The sequence below is a fragment of the Talpa europaea genome (assembly GCF_964194135.1).
Source record: "Talpa europaea genome assembly, chromosome: 12".
In the NCBI taxonomy this organism is placed as follows: Eukaryota; Metazoa; Chordata; class Mammalia; order Eulipotyphla; family Talpidae; genus Talpa; species Talpa europaea.
Window position 1 is genome coordinate 8,614,041 of NC_140079.1, and position 16,460 is coordinate 8,630,500.

The 16,460-nt window shown below is 59.3% G+C and overlaps 1 protein-coding gene across 3 annotated transcripts in view; it reads left to right on the plus strand.

Annotated features, from left to right (window-relative positions):
• Positions 1 to 16,080, plus strand: part of NFIC (nuclear factor I C) — a gene marked incomplete at its 5' end in the record, with an annotated part of 57,202 nt that extends 41,122 nt beyond the window's left edge. Inside the window, 7 exons of one of the 3 annotated variants that reach the window (XM_084249395.1) lie at positions 86 to 209; positions 798 to 922; positions 7,423 to 7,548; positions 8,423 to 8,607; positions 9,192 to 9,339; positions 11,409 to 11,494; positions 15,515 to 15,668. In XM_084249395.1, coding sequence (XP_084105521.1) covers positions 86 to 209; positions 798 to 922; positions 7,423 to 7,548; positions 8,423 to 8,607; positions 9,192 to 9,339; positions 11,409 to 11,494; positions 15,515 to 15,532 — 812 coding nt within the window. In that variant the 3' untranslated portion in view covers positions 15,533 to 15,668. Of the gene's footprint in view, positions 1 to 85; positions 210 to 797; positions 923 to 7,422; positions 7,549 to 8,422; positions 8,608 to 9,191; positions 9,340 to 11,408; positions 11,495 to 15,514 lie in introns of all 3 variants that reach the window. The other 2 variants (XM_084249394.1, XM_084249396.1) reach the window with 2 other exon arrangements.
• Between the last annotated feature and the right edge of the window lie 380 nt (positions 16,081 to 16,460).

Here is a 16,460-nt window from a genome sequence, read left to right on the forward strand (position 1 = left end):
CAGAGGCTTTCTCCACCCATCCAGGTCCAACTGTGACCCCGAACCTTACTTCTTCCCTTACTCTCCTCTATGTTACCGTCTGCAGCACCCGTGGTGACTGGAACAGGACCCAACTTCTCCCTGGGGGAGCTGCAAGGGCACCTGGCCTACGACCTGAATCCGGCTAGCACCGGCATGAGAAGAACGCTACCCAGCACTTCCTCCAGCGGGTACGTGCTGGGGTCCCCACCTCTGGGCAGATCACAACCCCCAACCACTCCAGCTGACCCCAGCTTGTTCGGTCCTCTCCCTGGTATGCCTGTTTCCCTCCCACCTAGACAACGAATCCCCATCCTCTAAAACCCAGTCCTAAACGCCTCTTTCCCCAGGCCTGAGCCCATTCTGGGCTTCCAGAGCCTCCAGCCCTTGAGATTCCGCGAGGATGCGGGCTCAGGTTCTTGCTGACACACTGTGTGACCCTGAGCTCGGCCTCGGTCTCCCCATCTGTAAAATGGGATCACGGCCCTTCCGGGCTGACCAGAGGAGTACAGTCGGCCAAACGATTAACCAGGTCTTTGAGGCTTCAGCCTCCACCCTGGCTTGCTGTGGGGCCTAGGCCGAGTGCCTCCGGCCCCGCACCCCAGGAGTCCCGTCCGAGCCACGGGGCCGGCTGACCCTGACGCTGACGGGGCGTCGCGGCTCCCGCGAGGCCTCGCGGCCGCGCCCTCCCTCGCCCCGCCCCCGAGGCCGGAAGTCAGCCGAGCCCGCCCGCCCCGTTTCCATGGTAACCGGCCTGCTTACTCTTTACCTCACGGTAGGAGCAAGCGGCACAAATCGGGCTCGATGGAGGAAGACGTGGACACAAGCCCCGGTGGCGATTACTACACTTCGCCCAGCTCTCCCACGAGTAGCAGCCGCAACTGGACGGAGGACATGGAAGGAGGTGGGGCTGTCGGCGGGGGCACAGCCGGTCTTCCGGTCGGGGTCATCGCGGCCGGAACTACGTGTCCCGGCAGGCACTGCGTGGGCGCCGGGGAAGTGGCCTGAGCCGCGGGGCCTCCTGGGAACTGTAGTCTCGCGGGCTGGGGAAGTCTGATTTCTATCCCCAGAGCGTTTTGGTTCTGCTCAGGCTGGAGAGGGCAGAGAGTCATCTTGTGCAACTACCCTTTGCTGGTTAAGAGCCTTCCTTGGGTCCCAGATCTACAGAATCGGTTCAGTAGCAGCACTGATCGAGGGGGTACTTCTTCCTGGTTTGCCATAGACCATGAGGCAAACTTCTTACTGGGGTCTTCCCTTTTTTTTTTTTTAAAGATTTATTTATGCATACAAGAGCTAGGGTACAGGCCAGAGATGCGGGCGGGGGAGGGGGTGTGTGAAAGGATTCAGAGACAGAGTAGGGAACAGAAACAGGCAGATTGACTGTCGTACACTGCTGAGGGGAGCAGCGGGTGTGACAGGAGAGGTCTGCCACGCCATGTGGGTTTCTCCCTGCCGGGGATCGAACTCGTGCTGCAGTGGCTGAGGATAGCTTCATAGTGCGGTGCTTAACCCCTTGCACCACCAGCGAGGCCTTTTTTTTCTTTTTTATTAGAGTCCATGGGATCTTCCTCTGTGTGATTGCTCTTTTCTCATAGCATCCTTTCCCAGGGAGATTGTGTTCTTTTACTCTTCCATCCTTGTAGGGTTCTGGTCAGTGTCTTTCTCATGGGGTTCCTATTCTGTAGGGTCAGCAGCTCCATAGGGTCTTTTGTCTATTAAACACCAGCTCCTCCAAGTTCTTTGTTTACTACCATCTCCTCAAGGGCTTTGTCCTAAGATTTTTCTTCTTTGGGGTCCTCATGGCCACCACAGTTCTCATCTAGAGTCCCTTTCACCTTAAGTTCAGCCCTCTAGTTGGTTGGCATCTGTGATACTCAGGAAGTGGTGTGCAAAGTGGCCTGTAGGCTACACTGGGGGAGCGCCCTGGCATTCCTCGGATACTCAGTGAGGTCTGTGCCCACAGATTTTAAAATCATCTCTCTGTCCAGCCCTTCTGAAGGGTTCACCCCATGGGGTAGCCTATAGAATTGTTGTGGGGATTAAGTGATGTCCCTAAAACAGGCCTGGCACATAAGCCCTCAACACTTAGGACTTGTTTTCTTCTCCCTTCCTATCTAGCTCCTTAGGGTCCACTTTGTTATAAAAATCGTTCTTATAAAGATCCTTACAAAGTATAATACCTACAGAATCCTTGAAAAGCAGTATCACATTAAAATTAAGAGGGCAGGGCCTCCCGGATGGCGCAGCGATTGAGCGCTGGGTTGTGAGGCTGCCCGCGGCCTCTGCGGCGCCGGTTCGATCCCCGGCTGCTCCCCGGCCACTGGAGGAGGGTCCCACATGGTGCGCAGACCTCTCCTGCCACCCACTGCTCCCCTCAGCAGTGTGCTTCGGTCCTTCTGCCTGCTCTGCTCCCCGCTCTGGCTCTGGTGAATTCTCTCACCCTCCCGCGCTTCTGACTGTACCCCATGCTTGTATAAATAAATAAATAAATCTTTAAAAAAAAATAAAAATAAATAAAATTAAGAGGGCAGGTTCAGGCATAAGAGAGACCTGAGTTAAAACCCCAGCTCTGACAATGACTGTAACTTGGGCGAGTGACTTAACTGCTCTGCTTCTCAGTTACCTCCTTTCCAAAGTGGGAATGATGAGAACAATAATTCTTCCTTCAGAGCTATGGAACAACATGCACAATATTCTCACAACATTCTCTTCTCTTTGAATCAGTGTCTAAGGCATCTGGTTGTGACATTTGAGATCCTAAGAGTCCTCCCTTTTCCATAGTGTGGTCTCCCAAAGCAGGTACCTAATACTGGGAGAACCTGTCTCTCCATTTACTAAGCTCTGATTTATGGATCCATGTGTCTCTATGGTTGTATATCTGTGGTTTCCCCCATCTATCAAGTTTGTCTCCTTAAAAACCCTTTATCCAATAAGCTTCAGTTTAATTGTGAGACAAACTACCCAAAAGCATTTCCCTTGCAAGTAAATGTCCAGCCATATTTAGCCCTTGGCAAGTGTGATGTGAAGGATTTAGGTTCCTGCCTTATGCCCCACTAATTGTGGTTTTCATTCCCACCTCAAGCTCCAAGATAACTGCTAGAGCTCCAGCCATCATGTCTACTTTCCAGCCAGCTGGAAATAAGGATCAAATCTAAGCATACGCTCTCCTTTCAAGACTCATTCTCAGAAGTTGCCCTACCTACCTTTTCTACTTATAGAGATAAGCAGATGGGCATTTTGAGATGGGCATTTAATTGCCCAAAAATAAGACTGCATTTTCCAGCGTCTCATATCAGGTGTTAGTCATGTGAGCATACTCTGGCACAAGGGATGCAGTTATGTGCACAACTCGAAATGAAGTTGTTGCTAGAGAACAAGGGGAGACAGTTAGCTTCTACCCTGTCATTAACTGCTGGAGATCTCAGAAGCACTTCTCTGTACCTCTGTGATTGAAGAGGCTGTCCGCATATAAGTGCTGAAAGAGCCTCCATGGTGTAGCCACAGCAGCCCTGCGTGAAAAAATTACAGCTTTAAGTCTATTGGTTAGGACAAGAAAACGAGTGGAAATAAAAAACCCTTTAGGACCTGCTGGCTTCACTTTAGAAAGTTCAAAAAAGAAAAAGAAAATTTCAGAAGAATGGAAACATCGGAGGCGCAGGGGGCTCCAGCCCTCCTGCCTGAGAGCGAGTGGCCGTGATGGGGGAGGACAGGGAGGAACCCGTGTCAGCTTCTGCTGTGCAACGGGGGACCACAGAATAGATGGGGGTTCCCGGGTGTGTCCCCCTTCAGCTGCCACTTGGTTACCTCCAGTAATGGCAAACTCCCTCCACCAGGCGCAAGTGCATCCTGGTGAGAACAGTGAGGGCTTCCTACAGGAGGGGAGTCCGGATGGCAGAGCAGTGAGGACTTTGGGGTCTTATATTAACTGGTTTATTGTCCCCTTTTTGGCTGTATGACCCTAAACAGATCACTTAACCTCTCTGGGCTTTTAGTTTCTCTCCTAGAGGATTAGGTTACCAGTGGCACCGCCTGCCTCCTAGGAAGAGATTAGCAGGGGTAAATAGAATTTTATGCCCTTAGCCCAAGATTTGACCCAAAGTATGCAGTTGGTCATAAAAACTAGGGTTATTATTAATTCACAGCTAAGGAGCAGTAGGGAAGGGGAGGACATGAGAAGAAGGCTTCCCGGGGGGATTTGGGTACAGGGAATTTGATGGAAGGGCATAACCAGCAAAGGCATATGCCACAATTTCTCCTCTTGCCACGGCCGACATCAGCCCGAGTCCCTGTCTGGGAGGGCAAGGAGGGATGCCATCCTGAGCACTATGGGGATGTGTTGAGCAGCATCCCTGGCCCCAGCCCCTTGATGCCAGGAGCACCCCCAGCGTAACAGCCACCGGATGTCCCGGACGCTCCCTGCTGTGCCTGGAAAGCAGACTCACTGCAGATAACGCTGGCACAGGCAGAGGCTCCCCAGTAACAAAGTGAGGGCTGATCTGGGCTCAGCATGCCCCAGCAATGGGGAGCCCCTGCCACCAGTACCCCCTTTCCAGTTCTTCCAGTCCAGATAATGCTGACCCTAGGGACTGGCAGCAGCCTCATCTTGCAGGGGGCAAAGAGGGGATCCGTGAGGTCCAGAGAAGCAACATCGCTTACTCCAGAGCACTAGCAAGTGGTCACACAGGGGCGGAGAACCCAGGGACCAGCTTCCAGAGGCCCCCCCAGCTACTCATTCCTGCCCCCCTCACCCCCCCACCCCCCCCACCTCCACCTCCCCCTTCTGCCTCCTCCCGGTCTTCCTCGCCCTCCTCCTTCCTTTCCTTCTCCTTTGCTTCCTCCAGCTTCCTGTCTAGACAGCCCCCAATTAGCTGCTCATTAAGGGTGTTAAGCTGATTAGAGCGCCCGCCCGCCCCCTTCCTCCGCAGTGGCCACCGCCAGGGCAGGGAGTGCTGCCTGAACCCAGCCCCCATCAGCCACCCTCCCTGGGGCATCCCAGCCCCACAGAAGGCAGCTCCCCCGCCCCAGGGGCCAGCCTCCGGCTGCTGGCTGCCCCAGCCCTGGCCAGAAGTGCCCCTTTTCCTCCTGCCCCTCGCAAGGCCTTCCCTGACTACCCACCCAGGCGGGCCAGGGAAGGCACCTCTCCTTAGGCCACAGTGCTCCGCTGCTTCTGTGACCTTCCCACAGGCCGGGCCCCCCACATGGCGGGTAGTGCATGGGGTGAAGTAGGCGACCCCACCTTTCTCCTCTTGCCCAAGTGCTTCCCTCTCCCACCTCTCTGAACTCCGGGCAGGAGGAGGTGGTGGAGTGCAGCGTGGGGAATAGGTTGGGCCTTGAACTTTGTGGCTCTGTGACCTTGTCAAGTGACTCCCCCATCAGGCCTCAGTCTCCACATTGCACAAGCAGGTGGCGCCTGTGGCCTCCTGGGCAGTTGTGAGGGTGACATGGGCAGACTGAGATGTGCCACCTGGGTTTCACCTGGGCGGGGGTCTCAGAGCCTGCCCAAGGGCACCAAGGTTTATCCTTTGTGCAGTGCCCAGGCCAGGCTCCCGCTCCCTCCCTGTCTGCAGCCACAGGCCCATCTCTGGACGCTCTAGAAGAGCCTGTGAGATGGGGGTGGGGGAGTCCACTCCCGGCTGTTTCCATCCAGGACAGGCTGTTCTAGGAAATGCTCCTAAGTGAGCAGCTGACAGCCCTTGCTTGTTCCTGTCACGGCACCAGTGGGGAGCCCCCGCCTCCCGCGTGGGCATGAGCACACGCATAGCCACTGGGACACCCCTCCCCGTCTGCCCTCCTTCCCACCAAGCAGCTCCTGTTCCCTGGGAGACCAGGCCCCTGCTCCTGAGCCCCGATGACGCCCCAGCAGGCTGCTGAAGCTCCTGACCACGTCCGCGGCACACGCCCACTCTCACGGCACGCTGCGTGCTCAGGGTAGTCCAGGGCAGCAGGGCTTGTAAGGGCAAAAGCAGCGGACTGCCCTGGTGGCCAGCAGGGGGCTGGTTCCCAGATCTGGTTCACCCCCAGGTGTGCTGGTAGAAAGGGCGGAGACCTGCCAGTGCAAACAGAACCCAGGAAGGCGGCCGCTGAGGGTGCACAGGGCTGGAGGGGACACGCATACCCACTTACAGAACCGGCACCGGAAACCCAGACACAGTGCAGCGTGCCCCAGAGGAGTGCAACAGTGCGCAGCGGGGTGATCCTGCCCCCGGGGAACACAGGATGACTCCCAGGACATCTGTGTTGTCACAACTGGGGGTGCTCCTGGAATCAAGTGGGTGGGGCCAGGGACGCTGCGCCACACTCCTCAGTGCCCAGGATGGCCTCCACAGAGATGTCCCTGCCGAGGTCAGCAGTGCTGGGGCAGGGGCCACAGACCCTGGAGTAGGGGACCTTGTGCTGAGCAGGGTGGAGGAAGCGCCTCCCAGTGTAATTTGTAAACAAGCCCATCTGCACACCAGCCCTGCAGTGCTAGCTCCAGAGGCACTAACCCCCCTACAGTTCTAGCTCCAGGGACGCTAACCCCCCTACAGTTCTAGTTCCAGGGGCTCTAACCTCCCTACAGTTCTAGCTCCAGGGGCGCAGGGGCCTGTGTGTCTCAGGCACACCACCAACCTTAGCCGTCACCAGGAAGAGCTGCTCCAGAGGATGGCAGAGGGGGGTGCAGGCAGGAGAGGGGGGCACTCATGTTTCTTGTCCCCTGCTGCGGGACAGTCCACCGTCAGCGTCACAATGACAGGGCTGCCTCCTGACCCGTGTTCACTCCTTGCCGGGGTCTCCGAGGAGTCTGCTCACCCGTTTTATACCGTTCATTCATTCATTCATTCATTCATTCACTCGCGGAGGCAGGTGGGAGAGGCTGAGCGGGAGGCTCAGCCCCCCAGAGCAGCCAGCAGAGGATGACAGTGAGCCAGTGACCCCAGCCGGTGGGCCGCACTAGGCCCCTCCCCTCAACCCCCGCCCAGTGTGTCTCACTTGACCCTCCAGGACGAAAGGTGCTCTCTTCCCTGGTACCGATGAAGGGACTGAGCGCGGAGCTCCTCTGGCCCGACTGGCTTTGGCAGGGAACTCCTCTCTGTTCACGCTGACACCCGCTCTGGAGCTCTGGCTCCTCCAGCTGCTCAGGGCAACCTGAACTGATCTGACTAGGGGAGGGGAAAAGATGCGGGCCTGGCAGTGACACCCCGGGCCCTTGTTGGCACTGGCTCCTCATCTCAGGGGTCACATGACCCTGGGAAGCCCCCTTCTCTGCTCTGAGCCTTGGTTTGCTCCTCTGTGAAATGGGCTCAGCCCCCAGCCCACAGGTTCCCTGGAGGTTGAAAGGCAGAGCCGGGGGAGAAGTCCAGGAGTCCTGGGGTGGTACCTCCCCACCCACAGGCCTGTGACCCTCTGGCCCTGCTGCCCACACAGGCATCTCATCCCCAGTGAAGAAAACAGAGATGGACAAGTCGCCGTTCAATAGCCCGTCTCCCCAGGACTCGCCACGCCTCTCAGGCTTCACCCAGCACCACCGGCCTGTCATCGCCGTGCACAGTGGTGAGTGCGGAGCTGGGGTGGTAGAGGCAGTTGGGCCCCGACCTGTCCCACCTGCAGTCTGACCACCAGCTGCACTGCTGCAGCCAGGAAGTCTGGAGGTGGTGGAAAGCATCCAGGCCTGGTCCCAGCCCCCGTGAGAGGCAGGACTCAGTCTCCTGTGGCCTCAGTTTCCACTTTTATGCTCTCTGGCTTCACTGCCTGGACCTCACCCCTCAACTTGGTCCCTTTATGTCACACTCGAGGGACGCACAGCCCGTGTTGAGTGCAAGACGCCAGACACGCGGGGCCACGCGGTGTGTGAGTCCATTGATGAGAAGCGCCCATAACAGGCTCAGCCCCAGGGTCATGAGGGGTTCATGGACCCAGGGGGTAGGGGTGATGCTGATGGGAAGGGGTTTTTGGGGGTGATGGGAACGTTCTGAAAGGTGAAGATGATGGTGGCACAACTGCATGAGTGCGCTAAAGAACCACTGAAAGGGTGAATTCTATGGTGTGAAAATTATATATCAACTGGAAGGAAATACTGACCGCCCAGTCCCACTACAGAGAAAGCCGGTGGAGCCAGGGGTTAAGAAAGGCGTGGGGCCAGGTGACCTGGGCACAAACCCTGTGTCTGCCACCTGCTTGCTGTGCAGCCCGCAGCTTCTGAGGGCCACCGTGTCATCCTCGGTTCACAAAACAAAAGGGTGACACCAGACCCCAGTGGGGTGAGCAGAGCAGAGTGTAGAGCTGACGAGGGTACCGGCGTGTCATGATTACTGTTCTCACGCCGAGATGCCGACTGGCCCACGCCCGCAAGCGTCAGGCGGACACAGAGGAAGGGCCCCAGGAGGGCTGCCTCCCCCGCTGACCACCCCCTTGTCCACCTCCACAGGGATTGCCCGGAGTCCCCACCCGTCCTCGGCACTACACTTCCCCACGACTTCCATCCTGCCTCAGACCGCGTCCACCTACTTCCCGCACACGGCCATCCGCTACCCGCCTCACCTCAACCCCCAGGACCCGCTCAAAGATCTCGTCTCACTGGCCTGCGACCCCGCCAGCCAGCAGCCTGGACCGGTGAGTGGAGGGCATGGGTCTCCCCCCGCCCCTCAGGGCTCCTGCAGCGCACACCCGTGGCCCCCGGCGTCCTCCCTGGGGCCCTGGCACCCCACACGGCCACCGTCGGAGGATGCAGTTCTGCTTTGGAAGGTTCTGTGAGCGGCGGGGCCGGAGCCCCTCGTCCCAAGTGCTCGGACCCGCACCGGGTGGGAGGACAGTTATTTCCCTTGTTAGAACTGGGCACCAGTTCTACCAGGCTCCCGAAATCAGACACCATAGCTGCAGCTCAGGCCGGCTTTGGCCGGCAAGAAGCCTTTGGTGTTGAGGGATTTTAGGGTTTCGGAACCACAGGCGCGGGGGTAGCTGAGGACGTGCTGGTTGTGGACGAGGAAACACGCGTGCAGGTCAAGTGAGGTTTAGGATGAGGCGACATCATCTGGAAGGAAAGCCAGTGGGTTTCAAGTGGCTTCAAGAGGAGGCGATGCTGGAGGCGCGCAGGCTCAAGCAAGCGGCGCCCGCCAGACCCGTCCCGGCCACACAAACAGCAGCCCGAGGCAGAGGGGCAGCCGCCGCCTTAACCACCTGTCTCTCTGTCCCCCCAGTTAAATGGAAGTGGTCAGCTCAAAATGGCCAGTCACTGCCTTTCCGCTCAGATGCTGTCCCCCCCGCCCCCGGGGCTGCCGCGGCTGGCACTCCCTTTTGCCACCAAACCCACCTCCGAGGGAGGAAGCACGTCGCAGAGCTCAGCCTGTAAGCACTCCGGAAGCGGTGCTGGGGTCCAGGGCTCAGGCCTGGCCCTGTGGGAACTGGCCTGGGGGGCCATGAGATCAGGTCCACTCAGGGCCCAGGCAGCCTTAGGGGATGACAGGCCAGAGCAGCAAGCCTGGGGTAAGTCTGGGGTCCGCCCTCATTGGTCTGGGTTCCCCTGCGTGCCCACCCTGAGCCGCTAAGCCTTGGTGCCGGGAGCAGCTGGCATTAGACAAAGATGTCGGGCTGGTGGCCTGAGGGATAGACCTGCCCCTTCCACCCGCCCGGATGCCTTTCGTTTGTAGTGAATGAGAAGCTGTGGTGGTTTCCAAATAGAGCATTTCGCATGAAAACTCCAGAGTTCTTTGTTCTTGGGAAAACTAGCTACCTGGCTCCTATTCCCACCGGTGACCCCAGCTGGGTTACACAGGAGAAGGGACAGTCCTCACCTACTTGCTGATGTACCTAACACCCAGAAGGCGTTCTGTTGGCTATTTCACCTTCTAGAACTTTCTGCTCTCTGTATGTGGTTTCAGGTCACAGCCCGGTAGAAGGCGCTGGGTTGGTGGCCTTCTCTCTGGATGTAGTTAGATTCCCGCTCACTGCACCCCCCTGCTCATGCACCCCCCAGTCCGGGGCTGATCCGAGCCAGGTAGCTCCCAGGAACCCCCATTTTGGATGTATCCCATTAGCGGTGGTGCTGTGCCCAGCCACCCTGGGCCCCGGTACAGCCTCGGTGGACCATCTGTCTGCCTCCAAGCTGCCTCCCTCTGGGCACCAACCCCACCATCCTCTCACTGGGTGCCTGGCACCCAGGGCCTCCCGGCCCCTTGAAAGTCGAACTGCCCGAGTTGGTGGCCCTGGACAGAAAGCTCAGAGCCCCCAGACCTCTCCCTACTATCTCAGTCTCCCCTTCACCCCATGCCACCACTGCTCCTTCCCCTCACCTGTGCAAGAGGGCCCCCTCAGCCCCCGTACCCCACACGCAGTCCTCACCTGGCCCCCGCCTGTTCTCCCCACCCTCGATGCCCAGCACACCCAGGACAGTGCCTCCAGCACAGGGGCCAGGTGTTGGATACAGGACTCAAATCCTGCCTCTGCGGCTCACCCACCCCCCCCCCGTGCGACCTTGGGCAAATGGCCTCCCTCTCTGAACCTCAGCGCTCCCAGCCGTAGAGTGGGGTGGGCAGTGTCCCCTGGCAGGGTGGTGGGGAGCCAGTCGGTAACATAGGTCGGGGGAACACGGAGTGCAGCGTCTGTATGTGGGTCACCATCTGCTCCACTTACTTGCTCGTCCGAGAAACGGGGTGACAATCGTGTTTGCTGCAGAGAGGCCGCTGAAGGTTAAGTAGGATCATGCCCAGTGCCTGGCGTATGATAGGTGCTTAATAGATGCAGAGTAAACATGATTCCCTTTCCTGCACCAGCTGTAAGTCCAGCCTGATCCCTCATCCCCCTCCCCAAACCCCTGCCTCCAACTTACCCACCTCGCCTCCAGGCTGAGACCTCAAGGGGACCCTCCTGCCTCCCTGGTCCCAGCTTGTCTGAGGTCCCCAAGCCCGCCTCGTAGCACCAGGTTGTGAAATATTCACTCACCAGCCGAATGTAATCCGTGAAGTTAAAATACAAGTGTGTGAGTATATATAGATATACAAGTGTGTGTACACACACACACACACACACACACACACACACACGCCAGTCTTCCCCATGTCCTCTCCAGGAGGAAAATTAATAAGTAAAATGCCCTCAATAATTCACGCGCCCGCAAGGGGCGCCGGCGCAGGCGCAGGCGGACCAGGCAGCGGAACACCCTGAATAATTCACAGGTGGTTTCTGAATGATGAATCTTTCATCCTCTGCCTTCCCCCCAACAGACAGCCCACCCGCATGACCCCGGGTCCCTCCCCCGCAACCGTGGGCTTTTTTGGGGGTGCCCGCAACGACCAGGGGCGGTCAGCGAGCTCGGAGGCACCGGGTGCTGTGTGACCCTGGGCAAGCGGCCACTCTCTCTGGGTGCTCCCGCGTGGCCCTCTTCGCTAACGGGCTCTCGGTCTCTCTCCTCCCCGCAGCCTACTCTACGCCCGGCACGTCCCCTGCAAACCGTTCCTTTGTGGGATTAGGACCAAGGGATCCAGCGGGCATTTATCAGGCACAGGTAGGGGCCCACGGGCCAGCCGGTGGGGGGGTGGGAGGGGCAGGGCAGAGGGGCCTGCAGAGGGTGTGCAGGGAGAGGCCGGCCTGCTGGGTTTCTTGCTGCAGCCCCAGCTGCAACCCGGCACAGTGACCCCCTCCAACACCCATTCAGGGCCTCGAGCCCCTGCCCTGCTTCCCCTTGAGGCGCAAGAGCTTGTCATGGCCTCATGTCCCCTAGCTGCAGAGGACAGGATGACGGTATGGCCCCTAGCCTGCCGGCCACTTCTCACCTAGAGCTGCTTCAGGTTATTGCTTCCCCTCCACATCTGTACAGATGGGGAAACTGAGGCCCAGACAGATGAGGGGACTTGCCCAGGATCACACAGCACATCAACCTGAACTTTCAGTCCCCCAGCCTTCACCCCCTCCCGTGCTGCTGGCCAGAGGAACTGTGGAGGAGGAGGGCACAGGTAGCAGAGGATTCCAGGATGTTAGCCAGGGGCAGGTGGGGAAACTGAGGCAGTCTGTGGCAGGGCATGGGGCCTGCAGGTATAGCGCCTGCACCCCAGGCTCTAACTGTGAGGTGGGAGGGTGGCAGGGGCCGGACTGGCATTACTGAAGCTGAAGGCTGCAGGGAGGGCTGAGGACCAGACAAGGAGGTTCAGAGAGGAGGGTCCAGTTGCCCGAGGCTGCACAGAAGCGACGGGCGGATCCCCAGGGTCCAGACAGACTCCAGGCTTCCCGGCTTCCTCAAGGGACCGCTCCATCCATGTGTCCCCAGCACCAGCCTCGGCTCAGGGGTCCAAGTCTGCTGTGTCAGGCCAGGAGTGTGCTGGCGGGTGGCGTCTGCGCTGGGGGCTGCACCTGGGTGTGTCAGGGTGGAGCTTGTTGCAGGTTCCCGGCCCAGGACATCAGCGGCCTCTGTGAGCCTGCCAAGGCCAGGATGCCCAGAGAGACTAGCTCGGGGCTCTACAGATCACCAGAACCCCAGAGCCGGGATCTGTACAGACCATCTGGCTGCTGTGGCGGGGGGCAGGGGGCGCCTGCAGCAGAGTCCGTGAGCAGGGGGCCAGGAGGAGGTAGAGAGGTAACCCAGGCTGAGACCAGAATCAGCTTCTGAACCAGGTCCAAGGAACCTTCTAACACAGCCTGGCTCCCTGGGGAAGCGTCTGAGGCTGCCCCAGTTGCTACTGGCACTCAGGAGGACCAGAGTGTGGGGGGAGGGTCCTGCAGGGCCCCAACTCCCTGCCCAGCCCTCTGCAGGGGGTGCTGGGTCAGGAGACCAGGGCTCTGCCTTGCCCACTCTGAACCTGTCTCTTCTGTCACCTCCTAGAGAGCCCTCGAAGGGCCTGGAGCACTGGGGTAGTGGCTCCACCCGGACAGGACTCTGAAAGGCCAGGACTGTCCCACATAACTGCTCACACCCCCAATATCAAGTGTCCCGTCTAGCAGAGCCTAATGGGTATCCCAACAGAGGAGTCACATGGTCAGGCTCACCCAGCAAATGAGCCAGGGTGGCCTCAGGATTCTCTGCTTTGGGTTCTGGGGTCTCTGTGGCCACCCCCTCTAAGACCCTGGACAAGCCCTGCTCTCTCCCTGCCCCCAGTGCTCAGGGAGCCACGCTTTTCCTGTCCCTGCAGATCAGGAAGGTACTAGTTGCTTCAGAAACCAAGGCTAATAAAAAAGAAGGACCCGACCCACTTAACCCTTCCCCTTCTGCTGTCCCACCCCATTGTCAGCCTCCGCGTTGGGTGGGTGTGGGGTGCTTTCTGACCTGACCCGCTCCCTAGGGCCCAGGTGCTGGTGGGAGGGGAGGGACACTGAGGCAGGCCTGGGTTCCACACATTTCTTTGGCTCCCTTGGCCAGCTGGCCCAATGGGGACCCTGAAGTGAGACTTCGACGGGTAGAACTCAGGAGAAGGGGGCCGTCCAGGGTAGGTGGCGAAGGCCAGCCAGACAGGGGGCTCAGTGACAAAGGCTGGAAGTGACGGAGAAACAGCTTGAATGTGAAAGACACTGAAAGGTTCTGGGCTTGACCTGGGGCCGTTGGCAGCCATGGAAGGGGTTAGAGTGTGGGAGGAGCTCGGCGAGCTCTGGGAGCTGGAAGGAACTTGCTGGGCTGGTGTTGGCAGATGGGCAGCAAGGGAGGAAGAGAGACTCCCAGGAGGGCCTGGGTGATGGGAGAGGCAAGGGCCCTCATCGGGATGAAGGGGGGGCGGTCAGGTGGAAGGGACCCGTCAGTGCTGCCCAGGCTGAGCCACCAGTCCCCAGGTGGGGCCAGCCCCACTCCTACAGGAAGCTTTGAAACCCTACCTCCCTCTCTGGTAGGACACACACGCGCGCACATGCACACGCACACACACACAGACACACACACACTCAGAGCCGAGAGGCCTGTCCTTTCTGACCAAGTCAGCACTTCTGCCTCCAGCGTCATTACTCTGCAGATTTGCTTTCCTCTGCCGGCCTCGTGGCTGCCCGCCGGCCTGCAGGCTTCTCTTCCCCTCCTTTCTGTCTCCTGCCCGGTAAGTGCCCCTTCCCCGTCAATATCCCTCCCCTCCTCAGGGCCCCCCATTAATGCCAGCTGGTCACACCCATGTCAGTTACCCACCTTTCCACCCCCACGCCCCAGTCTTTCACCGTCAGTCCCTCCCAGTGCTCAGCCATCATCATTTTGTCTCCCGTGGGGCTCCCTGGACACCGCTCCCCACCCCCCAGCCGCGCAGTTGACACCAGCTTTCTGTCCATCTCGCCCCCTCAGCAGATGAGTGAAGTGAGGGTCAGGGCCAGAGAGCCTGAACCGCATGCCCAAAGCTGCTCAATGGTGGCTCTGGCCAGGCCAGAGGGACGCCAGAGCCTGGACTTCACCCCTGGTCCTGCGCTGCCTCAGTTGCACCCTAGCCCGGGGTGGGGTGGGGCTGAGGGAGGGACTGGATTTTGAGGATGCCCCTGCCCCCATTACAGGGTCAGACCTGAAGGGCAAAGGGCCTTGGAGGGGAGGGAGGAGGTCACTACAGGGGAGGTCACGCCCGGAGGCTGTCTGGTTGCCAACGGAAACCAGACATGAGGTAATGGCCTAGATGAACTTGAACTTGACTGGAGATGAGGGGCTGGGAACCACGGTGGCGCCGGTTTGATGGGATGGCCTGGTTGGAGGGGGCACAATCCATTTATGGTAGGAGTTGGGGGAACAGCCCTGCCTTTGACCTCAGTGGGGCCGGAAGGGGGTCCCCAGGCCCACCCCACAATGACCAGCTTGCATATATTCCCAGGGGAAGCGAAGGTCAGTCCAGGGTCTCCCCTGTGGATACCGAGCAAGCCCAGAGCTGTGCCCTCCCGTAAGGGGAGTCACAGCCCCCGCTCAGGGGCCCTGGTGAGCAGTCCCTGAAGGTGGACTTTTAAAAGCATCAACCCCAGGGATGGGGAGAGAGTGAGGACTGACTTCTGGCCACGCTGGTGGCCTTGGGCAAGTTACTTGACTTTTCTGAGCCCCAGTCTTTGTCATGAGAAATGGAGAGGCGGTGGGGGCCACCCTCCATCCTTCACAAGGGATTCTGGGGGGATCATTAAATAGGAAAACGTTTATTTTAAAAGAAAAAGGAAGCCAGTAGCCCTGGCCACAGTGTGGGGACTCCCTGTGCCGGGGGGCGGGGGGCCATGGGGGCCCCGCGCCCCCTCCCCCGGTTTACGCTCAGGACAACGAGGTTCCGAAGTCAGGTTGGTAGAGTCAACAAATAAAATTCAGGATGCTCAGCTAAATTGGAATTCTAGAAAATGAAAAATGTCTTAAAATTCTGTTTAATTTAAGTATATCCCAAAAGTTGCACGGGACACACTCCTGCTGAGAGGAGTTCCACTCGCGCCGCGTCCTGGGTTTCCACCCGGCAGCCCTTGCGCCGGGCAAGTCACTGCCCAGGGTCACGGGTGGTGGGCCCGGGGGTTGGCAGGGGTGAGTCAGGTCGGCAGCAGAGCTTGACCACCATGTCTCTCTCTCTCTCTCTCCCCCTTTCTCTCTCTCTGTGTCCCCATCGGCCCCCCCCAGTCCTGGTATCTAGGATAAGAAAGATTTTGTCCCACGCCCTCTCCTTCGTCCCGGGAATCCCGGGGGACTGCCCAGCCTGCCCCCCGGCCCACGTTTTTGGTGGAAAGTTAAAGCGAGCAAGAAAATCCCACCGACTCCCAGCCCGGCCGAAAGACAAAACACAGACACATAAACACAGGAGGAAAAAAGGAAAAAAAGACAAATGGGAAAAAAGAATAAACCCACCCAACCAAGTCGACGAAAGGTAAAGACTCGGGCGCCTCTGCGGACCAGGGCCGGGCGGGGCGCCCCTCCCGCGACGAGAAGGCGCGGGGTGCGCCCTCCTAAGTTATTCATCTCCTCTCCGCTGCTGCTCTGGAAGGAACCTGCCTGCCCCTGCCGCTGCCCAGGACCAGGTGAGCACAGCCTGGTGCCCGCGCCTGGCAGCGGGGCAGGGCCCAGCGAGGCCACCTCTCCCCACGCCCCCACCGCCTCCGTTGGGACTTTGGCAGGACCCCACGTGGCGTTGCCAAACCGGGTGGCAGGCGCCCTCGGCAAGGGCAGCAGCCACCACCGGAGGGCAGGGAAGTGACAAGAGTAGAAGGGGGTTGTGGGGAGACCCAGGCCGTCACCAGGGGAGGCGCAGAGGCAGAGGCTTTCTCAGGAGTGTCCTGCCTTGGGCCCGGGACCTCCACCCTGCCCGCGCCCGCCGCGAGACTGCTCACTCACTCGGACTTGGTCTTTCAGCCCCCTCCCCTGCCCAGTTTGGGAGGAGATGTCTCTATGCAATTGACCCCCAGCCCCACCCCTCAGCATAGGAGGCCACCCCCCCCCACCACACCCCTTCCTGGCCTGGCTCCACACCCCCAGGGGAGGGATCCATGTTGCACACACTGTAAGAAATGCACTTTCCGAGGAAGGGGCTGGGGTGGGGGGACGAGGGGCCCGGAGCTCCGGGAGAGAGGGG